Source organism: Pinus tabuliformis, chromosome 9, assembly GCF_031772625.1.
Source record: "Pinus tabuliformis cultivar Carrire ecotype Pingquan chromosome 9, CPIR1, whole genome shotgun sequence".
Lineage (NCBI taxonomy): Eukaryota > Viridiplantae > Streptophyta > Pinopsida > Pinales > Pinaceae > Pinus > Pinus tabuliformis.
Window position 1 is genome coordinate 721,713,923 of NC_142307.1, and position 23,132 is coordinate 721,737,054.

Consider the following 23,132-nt stretch of genomic DNA (forward strand, 5'->3'; position numbering starts at 1 on the left):
CAATAGAAAAATGCCATTACACTTCCATCTATGATAAATAATGTCCTCACCTTTATACTGTAGTTATATTATTTAAACGTTGCTGCACTAGAAATCTCGCTAGTAAGTGCCATAAGCAATACCAAAAGTGAACTTTGTAACATTGAATAAGCAGAACACGGTCCCAAAATTAACAGTGCTGAAGGCCGTAAGTTATAAATAATACGCAGGAAAAACCTAATGTTCCCAACCAATTTCAAAGGTCCCGGCACTATTGATTTTGAACCCTTTGTAATTCAACCATATTACAAAGTGTGTTATCCCTGAACAAAGCAGTCCTCAGAAATTTATTGACAGAACCAACACTCATTGGAGTTCATCCTTAACCATGTTAAACGTGAACCTTGACAGCTGCAGCGGAATAGCTGAGATAACCGGACCGTAATTCTGCAAGAAAATACTGTAGCATTAGTATATGTATTATGAACTAAAAGACAGAAATGGTAGCTTTAGATAGCCAACATGCAAGTAACCCAATTTTGTTTAATTGCAGAACAATGAACACACTGTAAGAATTGTAGACCTTGTAAGCATTCATATTTGGGCACCTATTATGACCAAGCGAAGTACCTGCACATTATCGTAGAGCCCAAACAGTGGAACAGCGACCAGTTTCAGATTTCTGGGGACTACAAAATATTCTTTCTCCGGTAGATGTACGAGGAAAAGCTTCTTGCATTCCTGCAGGAAAGGTGATTCAACAAATTTGGCATGAACGCTATAAAGTGCAAGGCAGTAGTGAAGGAGATAATAATTCAGTTGAAACATTTCCTTACCTTTGGTTTTGTAATGTGGGGTGGACAATAAGGATACATCACTGTCTTAAAATTAGGTCTCCACCATACACCAACACACGGTCCAATCTGTCATGAAAATAATTCGTTCTTTAGTTGCCCTCTCTAGATAAGGAAGAGGTAGAAAAATTGCTGATATGAGTGAAATAACCTAAAAAAAACCACCAACCACGCATAGTGCACATGGTGGATAGAATTGATTCCATCATTAAACCAAAAAAAAAATCCAGAGTAACTGAAAAACAGAAAGACCATAAATAAATTCAAAAATTGTTTCAACCTCACATAATAAACATATAATTAATATACCACAACAATAAACATTTTCCTCTCTAATACAACTGATTTCCTGCAGCCCACCCCAGCCTACAACCCCAGCCCCCGGCTTCCCAAATAAATAAATAAGCAAAACTCTAGAAGAAGCACAGGGTGTCTGACGTGGATAACGTCTCTATTAAATGAGTAAAAGTTAGACCAGTGTACATAACTCAAGAAGATTTGAAGGATACGACGGTAGATGAACCATTGTTTGGTTCGACTTAGAAAGAACATATTACTAAGTTTAAGATCTCCAACTTATAGCAACACTATTCTTATAATATCTATGTCCATATAAAACTCTTATAACAATATTTATTGGCGTTGCTTTTACATTTTATTCTTACCGGTATTTGATAATTTTGCACAAACATGCAAATTTATCATGCATTAAAAATAGAAGTCACCAATGGTTGGTTGGAGTTAGGAAGAACGTATTACTAAATTTTCATGTCTAATGCATGGAAAACATAAATCACCTACTCATAAATTGTCTTCCGAGGAAAGTGTAACCATCATTCGTAAATGAGAAACGTAAACTACACCACGTAAGAAACTGACACAAACTTTTTAAGTTCATATCATACCTGCCACTCTGGTTGGAGAGTACTTGAATCTACAGAAAGTTTGCTCGACAGTTTGCGCTTCAAGCCTTCAATTTCTGAAGAATTCCAAACAGACCATCTCAACTCAATGATGAGATAAAAAAATTCAAAGCTTAAATTTTATAGTTTGTTTAGAAAAAGAAAGCAAATTTGCTTCACAATTTCATTTCAATTACTTATTTCAAAAACAATAAGTCAGTTAGCTAAGGCTCTTACCATTTTCACCAGGCTTTAAGCGTCCTCCAGGCAGCTTATGGAAGCTTCCAATTTTCAGTAATAGTATATGCGGATGGTTGTGCTGATGTACCTGGTTTCCTTAAAATTAGAATAAATCAGGACTGGTAAAATCCGTACAGGCAAAACATCATAAATATCCGCATCACCTAATTTCTATGTTTACCAAAGATTCATATGGTCGATTGATTCCATTACGAAATCTGGACCATACAGTTAGTGATAAGATTGATGGTAATTACGTGCAATCAAGACAAAATGATCACTCGCCCTAGACCACTTCCTTGAAAGGCACACTTTTGTTTCATCCATCCAGAATAGTCTCAAATCCAGTCTTGGCTTTTCTCTCAAGGCATCGCTTATATACTTATATAATAGAGGAGATATAAACACTAAAAAAACAAATCTCATTACCAACTTCAATTTCTGGAGTTTCGGTGTTTAAAATAGATTTGCCAGAATCTCGCCCATGTTCTTTTCATGTTTGTTAAGTCAATATGCATACTTATTTGATAACAATACGACCCACCCAAACCGAAACATGTCACACCCTAAGATGGACCAAAACACTATTCTTATGCTTTCAATTGTCTTTCAGTAAACCTTAAAAAGGGAGCAAAAAATCACATGCAGCACCAAAGAGCACCTCTTCGACATCCCAAAGATGAATGAAAAATATTAAGAAGAAACAAAAATAATAAACCTGGACAGCTTTTATAACGTAGACAGAGTGATCAATCAGCTAGTTATTCTACGTCAACGATGCTAATGTTAATCCAATTCCACTGCAATTACAAAACAACGAAAAAAATATGCAAGGAGATAATAATGGGCAGCATTATCAACTAACCACAAGGATAGCTTCCACGCTTGTCCGCATGCCATCTTTCATATAACTGGAGAAAAAGCCAACAAGTCCGTTGTTATTCCGAGGAAAAACCGATTAAAAACAATTTGTTTTTACAAGTAAAACGGGTCGTGTTTCTTGTCTGTTTGTTAATCCAAGAGGTATGTTACGCTACTATTCAATGTGAAAATAAAAACCCCTCAGTGACAAGTTTCCTCTTTCAACATTTACTAGAAGTCTATAGTGACAGTTACCAATGAAAAATCCAGTGTTACTTTGAATATGGGTGTAAATATCTTATTTTTCCGGGGCAACTGAGCAAAAGGTAACTTGGCATCAAGAATTATTATGTTTGCTCAATGTTTAGTAAATAAAACCCAATAAAGAGAAATTACAAAAAAAGAAGAAGCATAAAACACGATATAAACCACGAGATCTTTAAACTAGAAAGAAATAAACTACAATGATGTCCAAATTGCCAAATAACAGCCACTGGGACTATAAATTACATTGTCTGCTCTGCTGATCACAAATATTAAAGAAAAAGAAAAAGGAAATGGCTCTGTAACAAATCGGACAGAACCATCCATGGTCCACCCTGTGAAGGTTGTGCTCTAGTGGATACCTACGGTGTGGAAGGAATGGAGCAGTTAGCAAGAAGGAAGGCACCCTAATAAATATTAATAATAAAAATAATAATAATTAATCATTAATGAAGAGACATCTGAATGAAAAGACTTGTATTTTTGTTTAAAGCACATGAAAAAAGGACACACGCTTAGGTATTTATTTGACCCTTCAATATAATGTAGATAGATTCTTTTATATTTTTTTCAAGAAAGAAAAAGCACTTATCTGTTAGTATAAAAAGATGTTTAAATAATTATGAATAGCATATGTGCCTGAAAATACATATGACTTATCTCAAGATACGGGGCACACATGCCCCTAGATATGCCAAAGGGTGCATTTGTTGGAAGCCTAAAAACAAGCATCACAACATTACAAAATGGGTAAAAACCTTAGTATATAAACTTAAAGAAACTAGCATAAGGCCACCAATAGAACAACTATAGAAGCATAGACCAAAGCAGGTCTGATAACCGAAATGGCCGTGAAGCCCCATCAATAAAAAACAATGACCCCTCTGAATCCAGTGAAAATGAAGCATTGATGACAAGAGAGACCGACATGCAAGGAGAAAAAGGGCCACATGATGCATGGAAACCACGCCATCCTTCATGAAGATGAACCCCAACCCCCACTACCTCCATCATTTTCCCTAACCTATGACCTAACATCGTAGCCCATTGTGTGTTGAATTTCTCTGAGCACCAAGGATGAGATATTTCCAGCATCATTGTTGTCAATTCGCTTAAACACATACTCCATTTCCCCCATGTCATGCAGAGCCCCGACTATCAAAGAGGATTCTGATCTGCTCCTCCTTAGTGTAGAATTGTTGTTGTTGCTGCCACCACTTGTTTCGCCTCTGCCTATAGACCCTTCTTTTACTAGGTGGCTAAGTTTTGATGTAGGCACCCTTTTCCTTCTTTGTGTTCAGGATCCTTGTCAACAACAACGATGGACCCTGCAACCTCTGACACCATAGCCTCGACCAAAACTACATCTTAATCAACCTCCCTTATCAATTTTGCATTTGGAAACACCTTCTTGTGCTGCAATTTTGATAAATCTGTCAAACACTAGAACCCTTCAACCCTCACAAAAAACCCTCCCACTTCACCCAACATGATAATTACTTTAAGCCCAAAATTCCTAAAAGTTTGCATCAATGAAAACATGATACCTTTTAGTTGGGAATTACCTGGTTTAGCAACAACAACCACACTGGTTCCTTTATGGATTCTTTATTGTGACGCCATATATTTTGAATATTTGTGATATGAACTAGATTGATCCTTTTCATTTGGTCTAAAAGTTTTATCATAATCGAAGTTTTGGCTACATAAATTTTTAGGGTTTCTATGATTCACGTATTTAATCTCACATTTGCGTTTGGCCATCTAAGTTCAAATTTTGATTAATATAAATTCTACGAGGAATTATTTATGTTGCCCAATATTGTCAAAATTATTTGAAAAGTAAATAAAGAGAACCTAGTGAAGTGTTAAGGAAAAAAAAGTAAATAGATCCATTGCAAAAAACCATAGTGAAATTAAATATTCATATTTGGAGGCAATAAACTCATAATGGGCAATATTTCAAGCTACATCATCCAAATTCCAATTCTTTTTCTCCTCTCTCACTTGCAAAGTACTTTTTCTATCTTTTGTGGAGTTAGAATCAACAAACAAACCACTTACAAATATATACCTATAGTTTCTAATCACAAAATCTTTAGTTGAGACAAAAATTAAATTATGATGGAAGGTCAATGTGCCAAAGGGTTGCATCTGGAAGGAAAATATCATATATCAACTTATCGAATCAATCAAAATCACTTCTAATAAAAATAATGCGAATATTCAAAATTCAAACATAGTAGTTGTTTACTCCCTGATAGTGAGAGTTTTTCAAGGATATCTTCATTGAAAGGTTCATAGTTCAATAGTTTTATGTTGAATATGAAAAAATTTATTCATACAATTATTCAGACCTGTGATTGAAGGAGGGGGGAATGTTAAACTAAAAGTCCCTAGACAATCACCGAATCTAAGCGCACATAGATATGAGTTGTAAACCTGATTTTTTTATCAAGCGTTGTCTTGATCCACTTATGCATTGTCAGTGACATATAGATCTAAAATGGTTTAATTGATGTACTATTAATTTAGATACTAAGATCAATATAATGTAAGATGACATAAAGCCCTTTGGATCATTTTCTTATATTGTCTTGCTCCTGTTAGTTTTTAACAACAAGCCTCAGGTTCAAACCTAAGTAGATATTCTATTTTTTCGTTGCGTTATTATCATGGTGGTCATTTGAAGGGGATGCAACCTATTTCGATAACAAAACACTTATTAGTGTTGAGAAATCAAAGGTAATGTTAAATACAGTTTGATAACTTTTAATTTAATAATTGCTTGCAAGATTTGGTTGCATTTAATTATTTTTTATATCATCTTCAACAAGGTATTACTAAAGCCATAAAGCATATGGATATCACAAAAAAAAGGATCAAAAGATATAGGGTCGAAGCTGCGGAAAAGCACCTAAGCGGAAAACCGTGAAAAAATATTCTCTTCTTATACAATCAATTCAAAGTGAAACATTTAAGACCGAAAGACTAAGATCTATACCTCCTCAAACAACAAGTCAACCCTCCGAAAAAAACCTTCGTAAAACAAGTCAAAGTTTTCAATATCAATAGCTTCAAATGAGCCCAGCTTCACAGATTTTCATCCTTATAGCTTAAAAAAAAATTGGCCCTACAACTTCAAAATATTTTGGCACAACAACTTATAAAGATGCCATAAAATATTGCACATGTGAGCAAAATATGTCAAAAGATTAAACATTCTTCTTCTCACTTGCCTTTCTCTTATTCTCCTTGACCTCGACACTTCATTTTACCTCTCTTTCTTGGAGATAGAGCTTGTGAGTTTGCATCCAAATGCGGTCAACATCTCTTCTTTATATAGCCTTCCATGTGGTAGAATTAGGCCTCGTTTAGGCCTAATTGACTTTGGTAGAGTTGACTTGATCTTGGGATCAAATATAATTTTCAAGACTTAAAAATAACATTTCTTTTGATTACAAGTTTCTCGAAAGGGAACTTGACTCATGACAAAATTCCTTGATTCAAGAAATCTTGTAAGCATGAAGAAAATGCTTATCTAGAATAATAATAATAATAATAATAATAATTTTTATTTTTCTCTTTTGTTTTTTCACAGAATTGACATTAATAAAAGCACAAATACAATTATGAAGGCCGGACCTATTTACATTTTTCTAACTCTCCTGTTTAACTAGGGAGGTATTCATAATTCCACAACAAGGTACATGAATTCTTAAATTGAACAGTTCTCATAAGAAGAGTTAGATTGATAAGAATTTGTTTTTGCATAAATAATGTAACTATCATTGTGAAATACTAACATAGAATTAGAGCATAATTCTAGGAGGCACACAAATATGGACACCCCAACCTCTCAACGCCCATACCCGATTCATATTTTCACAAGGTATGTCGTTTTAGGACTATTCTTATCTCAGATTCCCAAAATCCTCAAAGAATCTTTGTCCTGTTTGACTACACTTCTCTTGGATGCCCTACGTTCGTGCTTCCAATTTGATGCCAATTAGAACTTATCTCCTTTTGTGAGTTTCTCGTTATGCCTCCCTTATCACATGACTCTCTCTTATATTATCGAGATCAAAAGATCTCCTTAGAATCTTCACGTTTGTCAGATTGTTTATCCCATGAGCTTAATCTGCGAATATGTTCCCTCTTGTTTCAAATTAACGGTTGATACATGCCTTCAGGCAGGTTGCGCTCACTAGTTAAATATATCACTTTTCCCCCATAATTCATATCTATATATTTTTTCTCATTTGACAGCTCTCATTCCCATTGGGTAGGAAGGAGAAAGGGCGTTAAAATTCACCCCTTTGCCTGATGAGATTTTATCGTCTATCATTCACATAATCAATAGTTTATAAGAGCATCGAGCTCGAACATGTGACAAACTTAACCCACTTGTCGGCTTGATGGATGGGATGTTGCATCAGTATTAGAAAATATTTATTTAATATTTGATTTAAATCGTGACGGGTTTCCTATTTTTATTTATCAAGGAATTTCTAAATTAAATACACCTATCCACAAGCTTCCAAGCTCATTTTCTATTTAGTTTCCTTGTTGGCCATTCTGCACCATTTTCTCCACAACAATCATCGCCTTTGTGCCAATATTGAAAACCCAACATAACCCTTTGCACCCTATACTACCCGGTTAGTAATTTCTCACTACATGTCTTCCCACCTTGAATTCTTGAGTAGGTTTAGCTTTTGAGTATTAAGGACGTCAAAAAGAGCTTACGAAAGGGCTTTTTATCATGAGTAGTAGGTGTGAAAGGCACCCAAGTCCATATCACTGACGTTTTTAATTTAAGGAAAAAATCCTAATTTCTCTTTTGGAAAGCCCCCAAATGGTGATGGTCTTATTCAAACTAGGGTTTAAGTTTCCTCCCTACCTCCCATTCAGTTTAACCGTCTTCAAAAAATTAGGCTACTTTTATGCACCCTCATTCACGCAACCCTTTTTTTGTTTTGTCTTGTGTAGTTCGAGTCCCTAAAATACAAAAGATAAACTAATACATGGGATTAAAACAAACCTAAGTATGGTTAATAACTAAGTGACATTACAAAAATTCCAGACTATAAATATCCATATGAAACACTTTATTATGATGATTTTAATTCTATAAGTCACATATAAAGTCAAATACGAACAATTAAAAGATTAAATAACACTAATTAGTATATGTGACTAAACATAAAGAAATCTTAAAAATGGGGAAATAATGTCCACTAAAAAAAGAAAATATATATATTAATAATATTTAAAAAATATTGTTTGGATGATTAAGAGAGTTGAATTCTTAAATATATATGCATATATATGTAAAATACATATTAGAAACATAATTTTACAAACGATACCACAGCTATATTAGTACATAAAACATGAAAGTTGAGAAACAAATGCTTATGAAATATTAAGGTAATCTTTGAAAACCATTAATTACTAAACAACATACCCTATATATTTTATTTTCCAAATATAAACTTTATAACGTTGCATGAAAATTATTTATGCCAAACCTTATTTGCCAAAATTATTTTCATGTTGCATTAGAAGGACTAAAGGAAAACATATTATTGAACCATATCGGATTAAATGAATAATAACATTGATAACTATGCACGAGACCCCACATGTTCATATGGGTGCCATCAGGTCACAGTAGGAGGTTAATTCACCCATAAATGCACACATGATGTGAAATGATGGCCCTTCATTAAAACAAGATCAACGAAGAGGATTCAATCGTGTGAATAAGAGCTCACTGAGCCATCTCCTATTCCTTATGTGATGTAAAATGAGAACCGTCGATTTAAAATGGCATTAATCGCTACATTCTTATGCCTACAGCTCTGTTGGAGTTTTTAAATACTTTCACTTCCAAAATATATTTAATTTCATGACAAATTCATTTGACTTTGTTGATGTTATGGAATTTTTAAATACTTTCACTTCCAAAATCTATTTAATTTCATGAAAAAATCATTTGACTTCATTAATGTTTTGTTTTTACTGTCATGGATTTGTATGCGGAAAATATATTTTAAAGTTTTCATTTTTAGAGGTTGGGAAGGATTACTGTGTTTTACTCAGAAGAACCAAATTGAGAAGAAATTAAATAAATGAGCATGTCAATATATTTTATCGCAAGATTTAGGGTTTTTCCAACTTCGTTGATTTCTTTGTCTAGGGTTTTATTTCAAATAACATCCACTATGAGAGATTATTCCATAGCTTAAGTATGTACTAGACTTATTGTGATTTTTTTGTCAAGGGTTAAATTGAGAAAATAATCAAATAAATTTGGAATTCATGCTTTATTCATGCTTTGTTATATTTTTAAGTGTTGTGATTTTGTTGTCAAGGGTTAAATCGTGAAAATAATCAAATAAATTTGGAATTCATGCTTTGTTACTTTTTAAGTGTTGTGATTTTGTTGCCAGGGTTAAATCGCGAAAATAATCAAATAAATTTGGAATTCATGCTTTGTTATATTTTTAACTGTTTTTCTAGATTTATTGAGGGAGTTCCTAAAAGGAGCCTGAGGTATGAGTTTTAACCTAAATAATTTATTTTCACAACATTTTCAAAAGTGATTACCAAAATAAAGGTGCATGAAATTTTTATGAGGTGAGGCAAAAAAGTTTACCACATTTTTATATTTAACTATTTAAAGGATTGACCTTAATTTGTTTTATAAATAATTATATTATAGTTAGATTACAATGGATTATGATGGGACCAGCCTGCAATTCCACAATATAATGTTTAACAATAATACAATAATGCACTAATCAACAATTAAATGATTAGTAAATGATTTGGATCTTAATACTTGTGATTAGGTGTTAATCATAGGATGGTTCTGGATTTTCGTTGGATGGCATTTATGTCAGACTTTAATTATGCTGTGTTGGTGGTACTTGCCTTGTTTACTATTTCCCGCTCTTGGTTTATGCCAAAACCCTGCATTCTATGTCATTTCTTCATTTGCACTTGCATTTTCGACTGGTAGTGAGGGTTTGTGCTGTGTAAGGTTTGTGATGTGGATGTATGGAGTTGAGCAAAAGGCTCTACGTGCGCCCAACTATGGGTTATGCTGCTTGTTGGTGCAGCACCTTCGTTTGTTCTGGTGACTTCATTTCTCGGTTACTTGGGCACAATATGAAGGTTCTTATCTTTTGTGTAAGAGAGTTGCTACTGTCTTTGTCTATTCGGTTACTAAACTTGTCCCTGCTCCATCGTTTTCATTTCATTGAGGTTCTTCTAGTTATTAAATTTGGTTAATGGGTTACCCATGTTGCGTTCTACAGGTCACAATCATGGTGGCCTCCTCTGCTTCCCAGTTTTCTTCAGGTATGTTGTTTCTCCATTATTCATTTTCCCCTGGTTCTAATGAGGACTGCTCCTTGGTCTCAGGGTGTCACCGTGGGTTGTGGCTCAGTGGGGTTTCACTCTTCCCATGCAACTAATCTCCAGGTAAAACGATTTGTTCACTATGCATTCATTCCCTCACTCTTAGTTTGCTTATTGTCTTTTACTCTGTTGGCATTTGGCTAACAATGTTGCCTTGTTTTCCCTGTGCATGTGGGGGTTCGTCCTCAAGCATGGTTGATGAAATCACTACGGCTTTGTTCTGGTAGGATCTTCTACTATCATCAATTTGTTTTTATTAGTTGGTATTTGTCAGTTTTCTGGGCAGAGCCCCAGTTCTCATCCACTTGAGTTTCTCTGTTGTCGCTATGCTACCTGGTTGAGTCTTGTACAAAACCCTCATTTGTATTCTGGAAATTTGCAACTGTAAAGCACCTTTTTGGAGGGTGGCTGACCAAACCCTCGCCCTTAGGGTTCTGCTGGTTTGTAATGTTCTTTCCGCTGCTTGAATAGGTATCCCTGGACTGTTTTATGTATACAAATATTTTTTTGTTGGCAATGAAAAAGGAATTAATAGGAATTTTGGTTACAATTCATTTAACTTTGTCTTGGGGTTGTTGACAGCGTTTGCATTCTCATTCTTTTTCAAATTGTTCATAATGTGATTGGATTTTTCTTGTGGAACTTCGTATGTCTGTTGCCTGTCTTCGTGCTGGGAATGCTCGTCCAATTTCTCTATCAGCTCTCTGTTCTTTGGGAAATAAAATAAATGAAATGGGTAGGAACGCACAGTATTTGCTTAGTTTTTTGGGTTACTCAATGATTAAGGGAAAAGTAAACAAATGTTACAACAAACTGTTACAGATGGACTCAAATATTTCAGATGAAAGAAAAACTATTTTCTATATTGTATTTCTCTTCTTATGTGTTGAACCCTTCCATGATTGTATTACATTGATTTTTATATTATGTTTAAACAGTTATTCAAATTGTTCTTGGTTCCCATACAATCTCTTTATAGTTACTTGGTCGTTAATCATGCTGGGTTTTCTTGTACTACAAGAGTTACAAAAGTATTGTAGGAGTTACAATATCATATTCTTGTTTATGACAGACATCTATAAGATAGACTCAGACAATGACAAAACAATGTAACTGTTATGACAGTATCCTAATTGTACTGTCACTAATATTCCTTAACTAATAATAATAAAACAAACTAGTTTCTAGACATTTTTTTATTCACTAAACGTAAATGAAACTAAAAATCTTGAACTTGTCCTTCTTGGCCTGAGACCAACACCTGGTCATGATGCCCTTAGTTGGATGCTCCTGCATCATGCTCCCAGGGTAGGAAAAATTCATGACTCTGGTCCATGAGCTTCTCGACTGAATAACCCACCTACTCTATCTGTCTAGCGTTAAGCCACAAACTATCCTCAATAGGACGGTTCTTCCACTTGAACAAATATTGTAGATACTCTTTCTGCTGAGTTCGCTTGGCCACCTGAGTGTCGAGAATCCTCTCGATCTCAAGGGGTTGAGCGTAAGGCGTTTGTCTCATCCAAGTATCACTTCCCTCTTGGGTGTCCCATGTAGGCCATGCGGTACTATCTTCCTCTGGATCAACAGTGTATAGAAATAGGTCTGCTACATTAAAGATGGGCGAGATGCCTATTCCTGGTGGTAGCTGTAATTCATAAGCGTTTGCTGAAAATTTCCGGAGAACTTTGCAGGGGCCTATCTTTTTATACTTCAGCTTGTTATATGCACCTCTAGGAAAATGCTCCTTGCGCAAATGCACGAGGACTTCATCCCCCACATTAAATTGTACCTCTCTCCATTTCAAATATGCTCGCTGCTTATATTTTTTACTACTGTCTTGCAACTTTATTTTCACCTACTCGTGTAATTCATTCATCGCTTTAGTGAAATCCTCCCCATCAACACTTTGTCTTTCTGTTGTCCTAGATCTTGTAATTCGTGTACTCTATGAGGATGCATGCCATATAAGATCTGAAAAGTATTGTAACTCGTGTTGCGATTGGGCGAGTCATTATAAGCGAACTCCACCTAGGCAAGTACTCGATTCCACATTCATAAATTTTCACCGATAAAACTTCGTAGCAGGTTCCATAGACTTCTGTTTACCACCTTTGTTTGCCCGTCGGTCTGCAGGTGATAAGCAGAGCTAAAACTTAACTGCATGTCCATCTTCTTCCACAGGGTGCGCCAAAAGTGCCCTGTAAACTTCACGTCCCTGTAAGAGAGAATAGACTTAGGTAGACCATGTAGCCTGATGATCTCTGTAAAGAAAAGTGGGTCACGTGAGTGGCATCGCTGGTTTTTGTGCAAGGGATGAAATGCGCCATCTTAAAAAACTAGTCTACTATTACCATCACCGAATCATAACCCCGTTGTGTCCTTGGAAGACCCAAGATGAATTCCAAGTTGATCGAGTCCCACGGTCTACTAGGAATGGGAAATGGCATGTAGAGTCTCATATTTTGACTATGTCCTTTTGCCAACTGACACACTTTACACCTGATCACAAATCTCTACACATCCCTTCGCATTTTTGGCTAATAATAAAAATGGTTAAGCTATTCTAATGTTTTGTCTATGACGAAATGTCCGGCTACACCTCCATTGTGCTTCTCTCGAATGATATTCTCTCTCGTTGAGCAATCGCGGATGCATAACTATCCCCCTCTAAACAATAGGTTCTCCTACAAATTATAGTCTAACCACAGACTATTGTCTCTCACCAAAGGATTATGACATGCTTCATAAGCCTCTTTAAAATCCATGTTAGTCTGATACAAGTATTTCAAATGCTCAAAGCCCAATACTTGTATCGTACTCTCCTACAAGAGTAAGGCTCTTCTGCTCAATGCATTCGCCACCTTGTTGGCCTACCTGCTGATGTGTTTCAACACAAAGGTGAAACTCTGCAAATATTGAACCCACTTAGCATGCTTGTGATTCAGCTTGTGTTGTTGCATCACATATTGTAGTGCAGAGTTATACTATCTTCTGTGATCTTCTTCTTCAGTAGCTGAAAACTTCTTTCTGCTGCCTTGGTCCAATGAAAAGGTTGACTTGCCTTTTTTATGGTGTCCAACATAGGTGCACAGATTTCACTGAAATTTCTTATAAATTTTCGGTAAAAACTTGCTAGCCCATGAAAACTACGTACCTCAAACAGACTTTTTGGGGATGGCCAGTTGACAATTGCTGCAATCTTCTCTGGGTCCATCTTCAACTCGTTTTCTACAATCACGAAACCCAGATAAACCAGTTCCTTTTGCAGAAAGGTGCATTTTTTTAGATTTATCAGCAGCTTATTCTGCTGCAATTTTTCCAGCACACTTCGAACATGTCGAAAGTGTTCCTCCCTTGTCTTGCTGAAAATTAATATATCATCCAGGTACACTATTACGAACTTTCCAATGAATTCTTTCAGCATTTCATTCATCAGTCGCATAAAAGTATTGGATGCATTACTTAGTTCGAATGGCATTACCAGCCACTCATACAGTCCTTCGTTGGTTTTTAAGACTGTCTTCCACTCATCCCCTTCTCGGATTCGAATCTGATGATACCCACTCTTTAAATCAATATTTGAAAAATATGTTGCCCCGCTCAGGCAGTCCATCATGTCGTTGATCCGTGGCAGTGGAAATCTGTAACTGATGGTGATCTTGTTGATGGCCTTCAAATCTGTGCACATTCACCATTCTTCTCCTTTCTTGGGAGCGAGAACTATTGGAACTATGCAGGGGCTCAAACTCTCCATTATCCGCCCTTTATCTAACAATTCCTGCACCTGTTTTCTGGTCTCCTCATTGTCTTTGGGGCTCATCTACGCTTCCTTATTCGATAGACTTGCTCTGGGTATAAAGTCAATATGATGACTTATACTTCGCTTCGGAGGCAATTTATCTGGTAAGTCATCCACTACTATATCGTTGAATTCTTGCAGCATCTGCTGAATTTCCATAGGCAAATCTGACACCTCTGTGTGCAGCAAAACCGTCTTTTCTCTTCTTACAACAGCATAACTTACTTCACTGTCTCCAATCCGCTTCAAAAATTGTTTTCTGCCCATTAGTAACACTCTCCTCCCACTTGTTTCCATTGTCTCTTCTTCCTTGATGGGCACAAGAATGTGCTTGATTCCATCTAAGACAAACTTATAACAGCTTGTCTTTCCATCATCTATTACCTTCCTGTCATACTGCCATGGCCTGCCTAGCAGTATATGACATGCATCCATCGACATTATATCACAAATGACCTTATCCTTATATTTGCCGATATGGAACTCCACTTTGCATTTTCATCCACCAATAGTTGATGGCCATTTTGCAGCCATGATACCTTATAAGGAGTGGGGTGATTCAATCGCTTCAACCCCAACTTCTCCACCATCTTCATGGTAACCAGATTATTTGTGCTCCCACTATTGATAATCAGCTTACAACATTTCCTGTGTGACTTACAAACTGTATGGAACAATGCTCTCCTTAGAGTTTGTTTAGCTATTTCTTTGGCTGGTTTCAGCAACACTTTGTTCAAAACTGAGGCTTCCCCTATTTCTGGCACATTTTTTACTTCTTGGGGAGGTGTCTCTGCTTCCTCCAGTTGTGCGACATACGCACCGCTCTATCCAGCTTGTTCTGCCTCAAGACACTCAAAAGATCTGTGCACCCACTTGTGGCACCTGTAGCATTGATAATTAGCTCCTCTGCCTCAGCCATTTCCTTTTCCTCGCTAATATGGCCTGCCACCTCTCATGTTGTCACCCTTTTCTGCGGTCCCAGAAGTTTTGGAACTACTACCTTCTTCACTATTGCTGGCAGTTCGCCCTCTGCCATAAGACTGTCCTCTTCCTCTTCTGGTTTCCTGTCCTCTTCTAGCATTTTCTTTTCAGGAGATCTTCTCCTCTACTTTCATAGCACTCTTGTATGCTTCTTCTATGTTTTTGAGGGAAAGAATGCTAATTTCATCCAATATTTCTAATCTTAAACCATTTACATATCTTGCTGTTTTCTCCAGGGTGTCCTCCATATAACTAGCTCCTAAATTTACCTGGTAGAATTCTTCAGTGTACTCTCTTACTGTCATCCCTTTCTGTTTCAAATTTTTCACTTGCCGATGCAGTCAATCTAGTAATCCTTGGGCAGAAATCTACCTTTCAACTTGGCCACCATCTTGGGCCATTTCTTTATTGGCAATTTATTCATCCTTCTTCTCTCTGCTTGGACATCGTCCCACCACAGGGCTGCGTGTCCCTTCAGCTTTGTTGTAGTGAACTTAACTTTCCGATCTTCACTGACCTCTTCACACTCGAAATATTTATCCAGTTCACTAATCAAGTCCACCAGAACCTCTTTGGACAAGCTACCATCATAATTTGGGATTTTTGGTTTAGGCTTGCTACTTGCCAGTAGGACTGACCTCAACAGTCTCATTTCTAGCTCTTCTTCATCCGATCCATCTATTGTCACTACAACTTCTTCGTTGCTATCATCTCCCACCTCTGGATCCCTTCTCCTCCCTGCTTCAGCTGCCTCCAAACAATCAGTAAAGATCTTGATCTGCTGCTCTCCGAGCACCTCTTCCACGTCCTCGTCTTCCAACTTCCATCTCTAAGGAAAACTCTATCCTGCTCTGATACCACTGTGATGGGACCCACAAATCTACCTTTCAACTTGGCCACCATCTTGGGCCATTTCTTTATTGGCAGCTTATTGATCCTTCTTCTCTCTTCTTGGACATCACATCCCTTCATGTAGTGAACTTAACTCCGATCTTCACTGACCTCTTCACACTCGAAATATTTATCCAGTTCGCTAATCAAGTCCACCAGAACCTCTTTGGACAAGCTACCGTCATAATTTGGGATTTTTGGTTTAGGCTTGCTACTTGCCAGTAGGACTAACCTCAACAGTCTCATTTCTAGCTCTTCTTCATCCGATCCATCTATTGTCACTACAACTTCTTCGTTGCTATCATCTCCCACCTCTAGATCCCTTCTCCTCCCTGCTTCAGCTGCCTCCAAACAAGCAGTAAGGATCTTGATTTCCTCCCACAATCCTTCATCTACTGCTCTCCGAGCACCTCTTCCATGTCCTCGTCTTCCAACTTCCATCTCTCAGGAAAACTCTAAATCCTGCTCTGATACCACTGTGATGGGACCCACCCGCAATTCCACACTATAATGTTTAACAATAATACAATAGCGCACTAATCAACAATTAAATTATTAGTAAATGATTTGGATCTTAATACTTGTGATTAGGGGTTAACCATAGGATGGTTATGGATTTTCATTGTATGGCATTTATGTCAGTCTTCAGACTTTAATTATGCTGTGTTGGTGGTACTTGCCTCGGTTACCGTTTCTTGCTCTTAGTTTACGCCAAAACCCCACATTCTATGTCATTTCTTCATTTGCACTTGCATTTTCGCGGCGTTGAGGGTTTGGACTAGTAGTGAGGGTTTGTGCTACAGAGGGTTTGTGTTGTGGATGTATGGAGTTCAGCAACAAGCTCTGCGTGCACCCAGATATGGGTTATGCTGCTTGTTGGTGTGGCACCTTCGTTTGTTCTGGTGACTTCGTTGCTCGGTTACTTGGGCACAGTATGAAGGTTCTTCTCATCTGTGTAAGAGAGTTGCTACTGTCTCTTTCTGTTTGGTTACTAAACTTGTCCCTACTCCACTGTTTTCATTTCATTGTAGTTCTTCTGGTTATTAAATTTGGTTAATGGGTTACCCGTGTTGCGTTCTATAGGTCACAGTCGCAGTGGCCTCCTTTGCTTCACAGTTCTCTTCACGTATGTTGTTTCTCCATGATTCATTTTCCCTCTTCATTTTCCTCCAGTTCTAACGAGGACTGCTCCTTGGTCTCAAGGTGTCACCGTGGGTTGTGGCTTAGTGGGGTTTCACTCTTCCCACATGACTAATCTCCAGGTAAAACAATTTGTTCACTGTGCATTCAGTTTCTCACTCTTAGTTTGCTTCTTGTCTTTTACTCTGTTGGCATTTGGCTAACAATGTTGCCTTGTTTTTCCTACGCAGGTGGGGGTTCGTCCTCTGGCGTGGTTGATGAAATTGCTACAGCTTTATTACGATAGGCTCTGCTACTGTCATCAATTTGTCTTTGTTAGTTGGTCTCTGTCAATTTTCTGGGCAGAGTCCCAATTCTCATCCACTCGAGTTTCTCTGTTGTCGCTATGCGACCTGGTTCAATCTTGTACAAAACCCTTGTTTGTATTCTGGCAATTTGCAACTCTAAACCACCTTTTTTGAGGGTGGTCGACCAAACCCTTGCCCTTAGGGTTCTGCTGGTTCGTAATGTTCTTTCTACCGCTTGAATAGGTATCCCTGGACTCTTGTATGTATAAAAATATTTTTTTGTTGGCAATGAAACAGGAATTAATAGTAATTTTGGTGACATTTTGTTTACCTCTGTCCTGGGGTTGTTTCTCAGCCTTTGCATTCTCATTCTTTTCGAACTGTTTGTAATGTGATTGGCTTTCGTTGTGGAACTCCATATGTCTACTGCCAGTCTTCGCGTTGGGAATGATCGTCCAATTTCTCTGTCCACTTTCTATTCTTTGAGAAAGAAAATAAATGAAATGGGTAGGAACGCACAGTATTTGCTTAGTTTTGGTTACTGAATGATTAAGGGAAAAGTAAACAAATGTTACAATGAATTGTTACAGATGGACTCAAATGTTCGAATGAAAGAAAAATTATTTTCTATATTGTATTTCTCTTCTTATGTGCTGAACCCTTCCGTGATTGTATTACATTGATTTTTATATTGTGTCTAAACAATTATTCAAACTGTACTCGGTTCCCATAATATTACTCTTTGTAGTTACTTGGTCGTTAATCATGCTGGGTTTTCTTGTACTGTAGGAGTTACAATATCATATTCTTGTTTATGATAGACATCTATAAGATAGACTCAGAAAATGAAAAAACAATGTAACTGTTATGACACTATCCTAACTGTATTGTTCCCAATATTCCTTAACTAATAATATTAAAACAAACTAGTTTCTAGACACTATTTTATTCACTAAACGTAAATGAAATTAAAAATCTTGAACCTATCCTTCTTGGCCTGAGACCAACACCTGGTCATGATGCCCTTAGCTGGATGCTCTTGCATCAGATTACCACCTAGACAAATGGATAAATGATAAATCATAATTTTCGTTAATTTTCAAGACCACTAGAAAAGATTGAAGTTCCAAAATTATTCGAGATTATTCAAATTTCCCTTTAGATTAGAATATTAAACAAATAGTTATGTAAAAAAAGTATTCAAGACTTTGTATAAGATGCCTAATTTTCTCATTCGAAAAGGGAGATGGAGGGACAACTTTGAAGGAAAGAACAAAAATATGATCTGGGAGAGTCTGATTTCACTTGTTGCATAGACCAATCAATAATGCTTTTATAACATTTTTCTACACAATTTGAAGATCATATTTTTTAGTTTTCCTTTACATTTTCATTTTTTTTTTGTGTGTATACACTGATGTTGTTTACAATTCACACAAGCGACCTGATATCTTGTTTACAATGTAGTAACCTACATAATTCATGATCCTTTCAAATATTAATATTATCAGAGGAATCATTTTTATGAATTGTGTGTTGTATATTGTTTAATTGACTAAAAACAATTGTTGTTCATTAGATATACTACAATATTTGATGTAGAGATACATATTATAACAATGTATGCTCATTTTCTTCATTTTTATTTCTTGTAATTTCTACTTGATCCAAATATATGTTGGGAATCTGGTAGTTGACTTGATTAGCACCATTTTGTCACACCAATTACATGATTTTTTTATTTTTTAGACATTCATAATATCAATAAATGGATATGTATTAATGCTTGTGTTTTTAGGGAGAATGGAATTTAATAATATGTGGTGTTATTGTATTTTTTTCTTTTTCATCATGATGAGCAACCAATAAATGGGGATCCATGTACATCTAACACTACATTTATTTCCTTTTTTGTGACATTCATCTCTAATTTGTGTTTTATCATTTCTAATTTCATACTTAAGGTTTTAATAGTAATTATTTATCTTTTAGTTACTATAAGCTACATTTCCCAAAGTTTAACCTTTATTTATTTAAATGAAAAACTTCCATATCTATAATCTGGCCTATTCATTTATTTTATTAGAAAAACTAGTTAATTCACAGTATTTTACAAGGAATATTCAATTTTGATTATCATCAGGGAATACCCCCTGTGGTGAAAGGGAGATCAACCCTTGTCACCTAGAGCAAGATGATCCAGGATCCTCAGTGATGTGTTCTTAGGTTGTCCTCAGTTACAGAGGCAATTTGAGCACAAACACCCTATCGCATCTTCAAAGAGTATCGATCTACAAGACTACTTCCTTTCTTGGGTTTCTAATCCTTAAGGAGTATTAGTCGCAAATCTTTATCAATTCTCCATTTTCCATCCCTCTATGATATAGTAGTCATGCGATGGTTAGTACTAACCTACTGCATGACACCTATAGAGAATACAATGCCACATACCACTCCCTCTCAACGAGGGAGGAGATGTCAACAAGTCCAATCATGTCTCAGAAGCACTCTTGAGCTTCTTATTTGGAAGAGACTTTGTCAAAATACCATATCTTGTTTGTTGGTTGAGATGTAGTGTAACTACATGACCCCATATTGAACCAAGATTTGAATTTAATATACGTATTAATGATATGCTTCATCATTGCATGAAATATTTGGTCATCTATCAATCTTATACCAATGTTATCAAAACTAGACAAGAATGAGTGGAACTAGCTACTACGATCAGTTTGGGCCCAAAACTACTCGAACTTCAAAATTATAATAGGTCAATTCAATACCGAGCTGGCCTATACCAATTAAGTGACAAGTTTTGGACTAGTTTAATACAACCCGTAACCATGTGACCCAAGCAAAAAAAATGAATTTTTTTTCTCTCTCCTGGTTTCCTAAGTTATAAATTTTCCCTACCCTCCCCCTGTAAACTTACTAATCACAACCATCCCCTTTCTTTCACTCACAATATTCATTTGTCTCGTGAAATTCTTGAGCTGAGTTTGGCGATGAGAATTCAAAGAGTTTTTTGCAAGGTTGTTGTGAGGGAGTATTTTTGAATATTTTAAGAGCTAATTGTAGTATTGGAGAGTTGTTGGGCTGATTAGTGAGGGATATTTTTGAACTCTTTCAAGGATTTTTTTCACCCCAAATATCTTTTGGTGTTGTTGAAAGGTTTTTAGAGTTGGTTGAAGGGACACTTTGTTTTTTGTGGGGGTTGCTACAAAGATAATTTGGGAGGATTCTAGAGCTGATTTTCTTCAAAACATTTAGAGGGAAAGTCAAGGTGTTTTTTCTATACATTATTGTTCAATTTTTCTCTATAAGTTTGTTCTTTCTTTGATTAAAAATTTAAAATCCCTATGGTTTTTATGCATATTTGTAATTTTTATTTGCAAAACTTCTTATGCCAGGCTATTTTTTCTATATTTTTCTCAAGACTTGTTATTTTGCAAGGAAATTTTGAGGGATTTCGTTGGAAAATTTGTGCGGGAGATTTTGGAGTTGAATCACTAATTGAAGGGTTTATTTTCTGATTTTTTGGAGATTATTCTCTTCTCGAAATTTACAGATCTTGTCCAAGTATTTCATGGCTTCTATACCTCTTTTATTTTTCTAAAAAAAAATCCTAGAATTTTATAAACCTTAGGGTTTTCTTTGCATAGTTTCATTTCTTGTTGTGGAAGTTGTCATTGCCCCCCAAACAAATGATCCAATTTTGGTTCACTACCATTTAAATGAAAAATGGATAAAATTCTACAACTATCTTGGGATGAAAGTTAAGGAGGGGGAGATCCACATATATAAAGAACACCTAACACATTGGATAGGGTATGTAAAACCTTGTAGAAATGTTTCTAATAATCTTAAAGAAGATATGTTAAGTATAATTGAAGCCAATAATGAATAAAATGGTAAAAAATAATAGAATTAAAAAATATCTAGGAAAAAGTCAAGAGGATGATGTTGTTCTTAGTGACCTTGATTTTGAAGAATACATGGCCAGTTTTGGAGATTCCTCTAGTTTCCCTCCTAGAGTTGGATGGGGTGCTTCTGGACTTAATTCAAGTTCTTTGATATTGAAGAGGAAAGTAGTCCATAAAGGGATCAGCTACTTATTTGAACCTTGTACCACTACTTATTTGAACCTTGTACCACCCCAAGTTCTCACCCAACTATCAAGGCTAAATGGAAGAAGATAGAGAAGGAGGTTGCATGTGAATGCACTACTAGATGGTGGAATGATGCAAACATATATTTTAATGTTGTTAATTCTACATATTATTAGTCCATGATTTATGTTATAGCTTCATGTGTAGAAGGATTCAAAGGCCCTTAATTTCAAGGTATCAAGGGGTCACTTTTACAAAATGAGGTCCAACGAATACAAGAGTACCTTAAAAAGTTCATGCAATCATAATAGGGTGCACAATTATATCTAATTGATGTAGTGTTGGTAGATATTGCACTATATTAAATTTATTGATTGTTTATCCAAAAGGTACTATGTTTCTCAAATCTATTCATGCATTTGGTCAGGAGAAGGATGCACAATGCTATTTCTTATTTTGGATAAAGTAGCTATGGAAGTATGGGTTGCAAATGTTGTGCAAGTGATTTTTAGATAATGCTTCTATATTGTAGCTAGAAAGATGTCGAACCAAAAACACCACACCATTCGGTAATATCCATCTGAAACCTATTATTTGGACCTCATGCTTGAGGATATTAGAAAAATTGAGTGGGTGAAGAAGTGTGCGGAGAAAGAAAAATCCATAACTATGTACCATATACAACCACTCATGGATTTTGAACCTTATTAGAAAGCACATTCAGGGAAAGGAGCTTGTTTGATCAGCCATTATATGATTTGGAAAAAAACATTTTTCATTACAATCCCTTGTTCAACAAAAATCCAACTTGAGGAAGATGATTTCCTCTGATGAATGGAATGAATCTTATTAGAGAAAAAAGGTTGAAGGGAAACATATGGTTAACTAAGTATTTGACCAAAAAATTGGTGAAAGGTAGAGGATATTGTGCTACTTAGTGAGCCTCTTGCCAGAGTTTTATGAATGTTGGATAGTGATAAACCTTCCATGGGTTTTGTTTACGAGGCTATGGATTAGGCCAAGGAAAAAATAAATGCAAGACATGGGGATAGAAGGAAGAAGCACATTCCTCTATGAAGAATCATTGATGAAATATGGAACAAACAACTCCATATACCTTTACATGTAGTTGGGTACTACTTAAATCCAAGCTATATAATTTTTTATTTCAATTCCTATAAACTACAAATTTTAACTTTTATCATTCATTAATAATTATAAAGGATTTACAAAATATTTGAAATTGGTTTATGAATCTATTTTTGTTTTTTGAACCTTGAAGGTACAATTACGCAACAAATTTATGGTTGGTGGGGAGGTATTAAGGGGATTTTATAAATTAATTGAGTACTTTGTCCCAAATTCCAAGACTCAAGATCAGATTCATAACA

At 36.0% G+C, this 23,132-nt stretch overlaps 1 protein-coding gene across 1 annotated transcript in view; it reads right to left on the reverse strand.

Annotated features, from left to right (window-relative positions):
• Positions 1 to 345: 345 nt before the first annotated feature.
• The window catches only part of LOC149150715 (pre-mRNA cleavage factor Im 25 kDa subunit 2-like), a 63,289-nt gene continuing 40,502 nt past the window's right edge, over positions 346 to 23,132 (reverse strand). The window contains exons 2-7 of the mRNA XM_089442914.1: positions 2,841 to 2,886; positions 1,973 to 2,063; positions 1,739 to 1,812; positions 816 to 902; positions 610 to 720; positions 346 to 426 (exon numbers count right to left, since the gene is read on the reverse strand). Coding sequence (XP_089299040.1) covers positions 346 to 426; positions 610 to 720; positions 816 to 902; positions 1,739 to 1,812; positions 1,973 to 2,063; positions 2,841 to 2,886 — 490 coding nt within the window. The remainder of the gene's footprint in view (positions 427 to 609; positions 721 to 815; positions 903 to 1,738; positions 1,813 to 1,972; positions 2,064 to 2,840; positions 2,887 to 23,132) is intronic.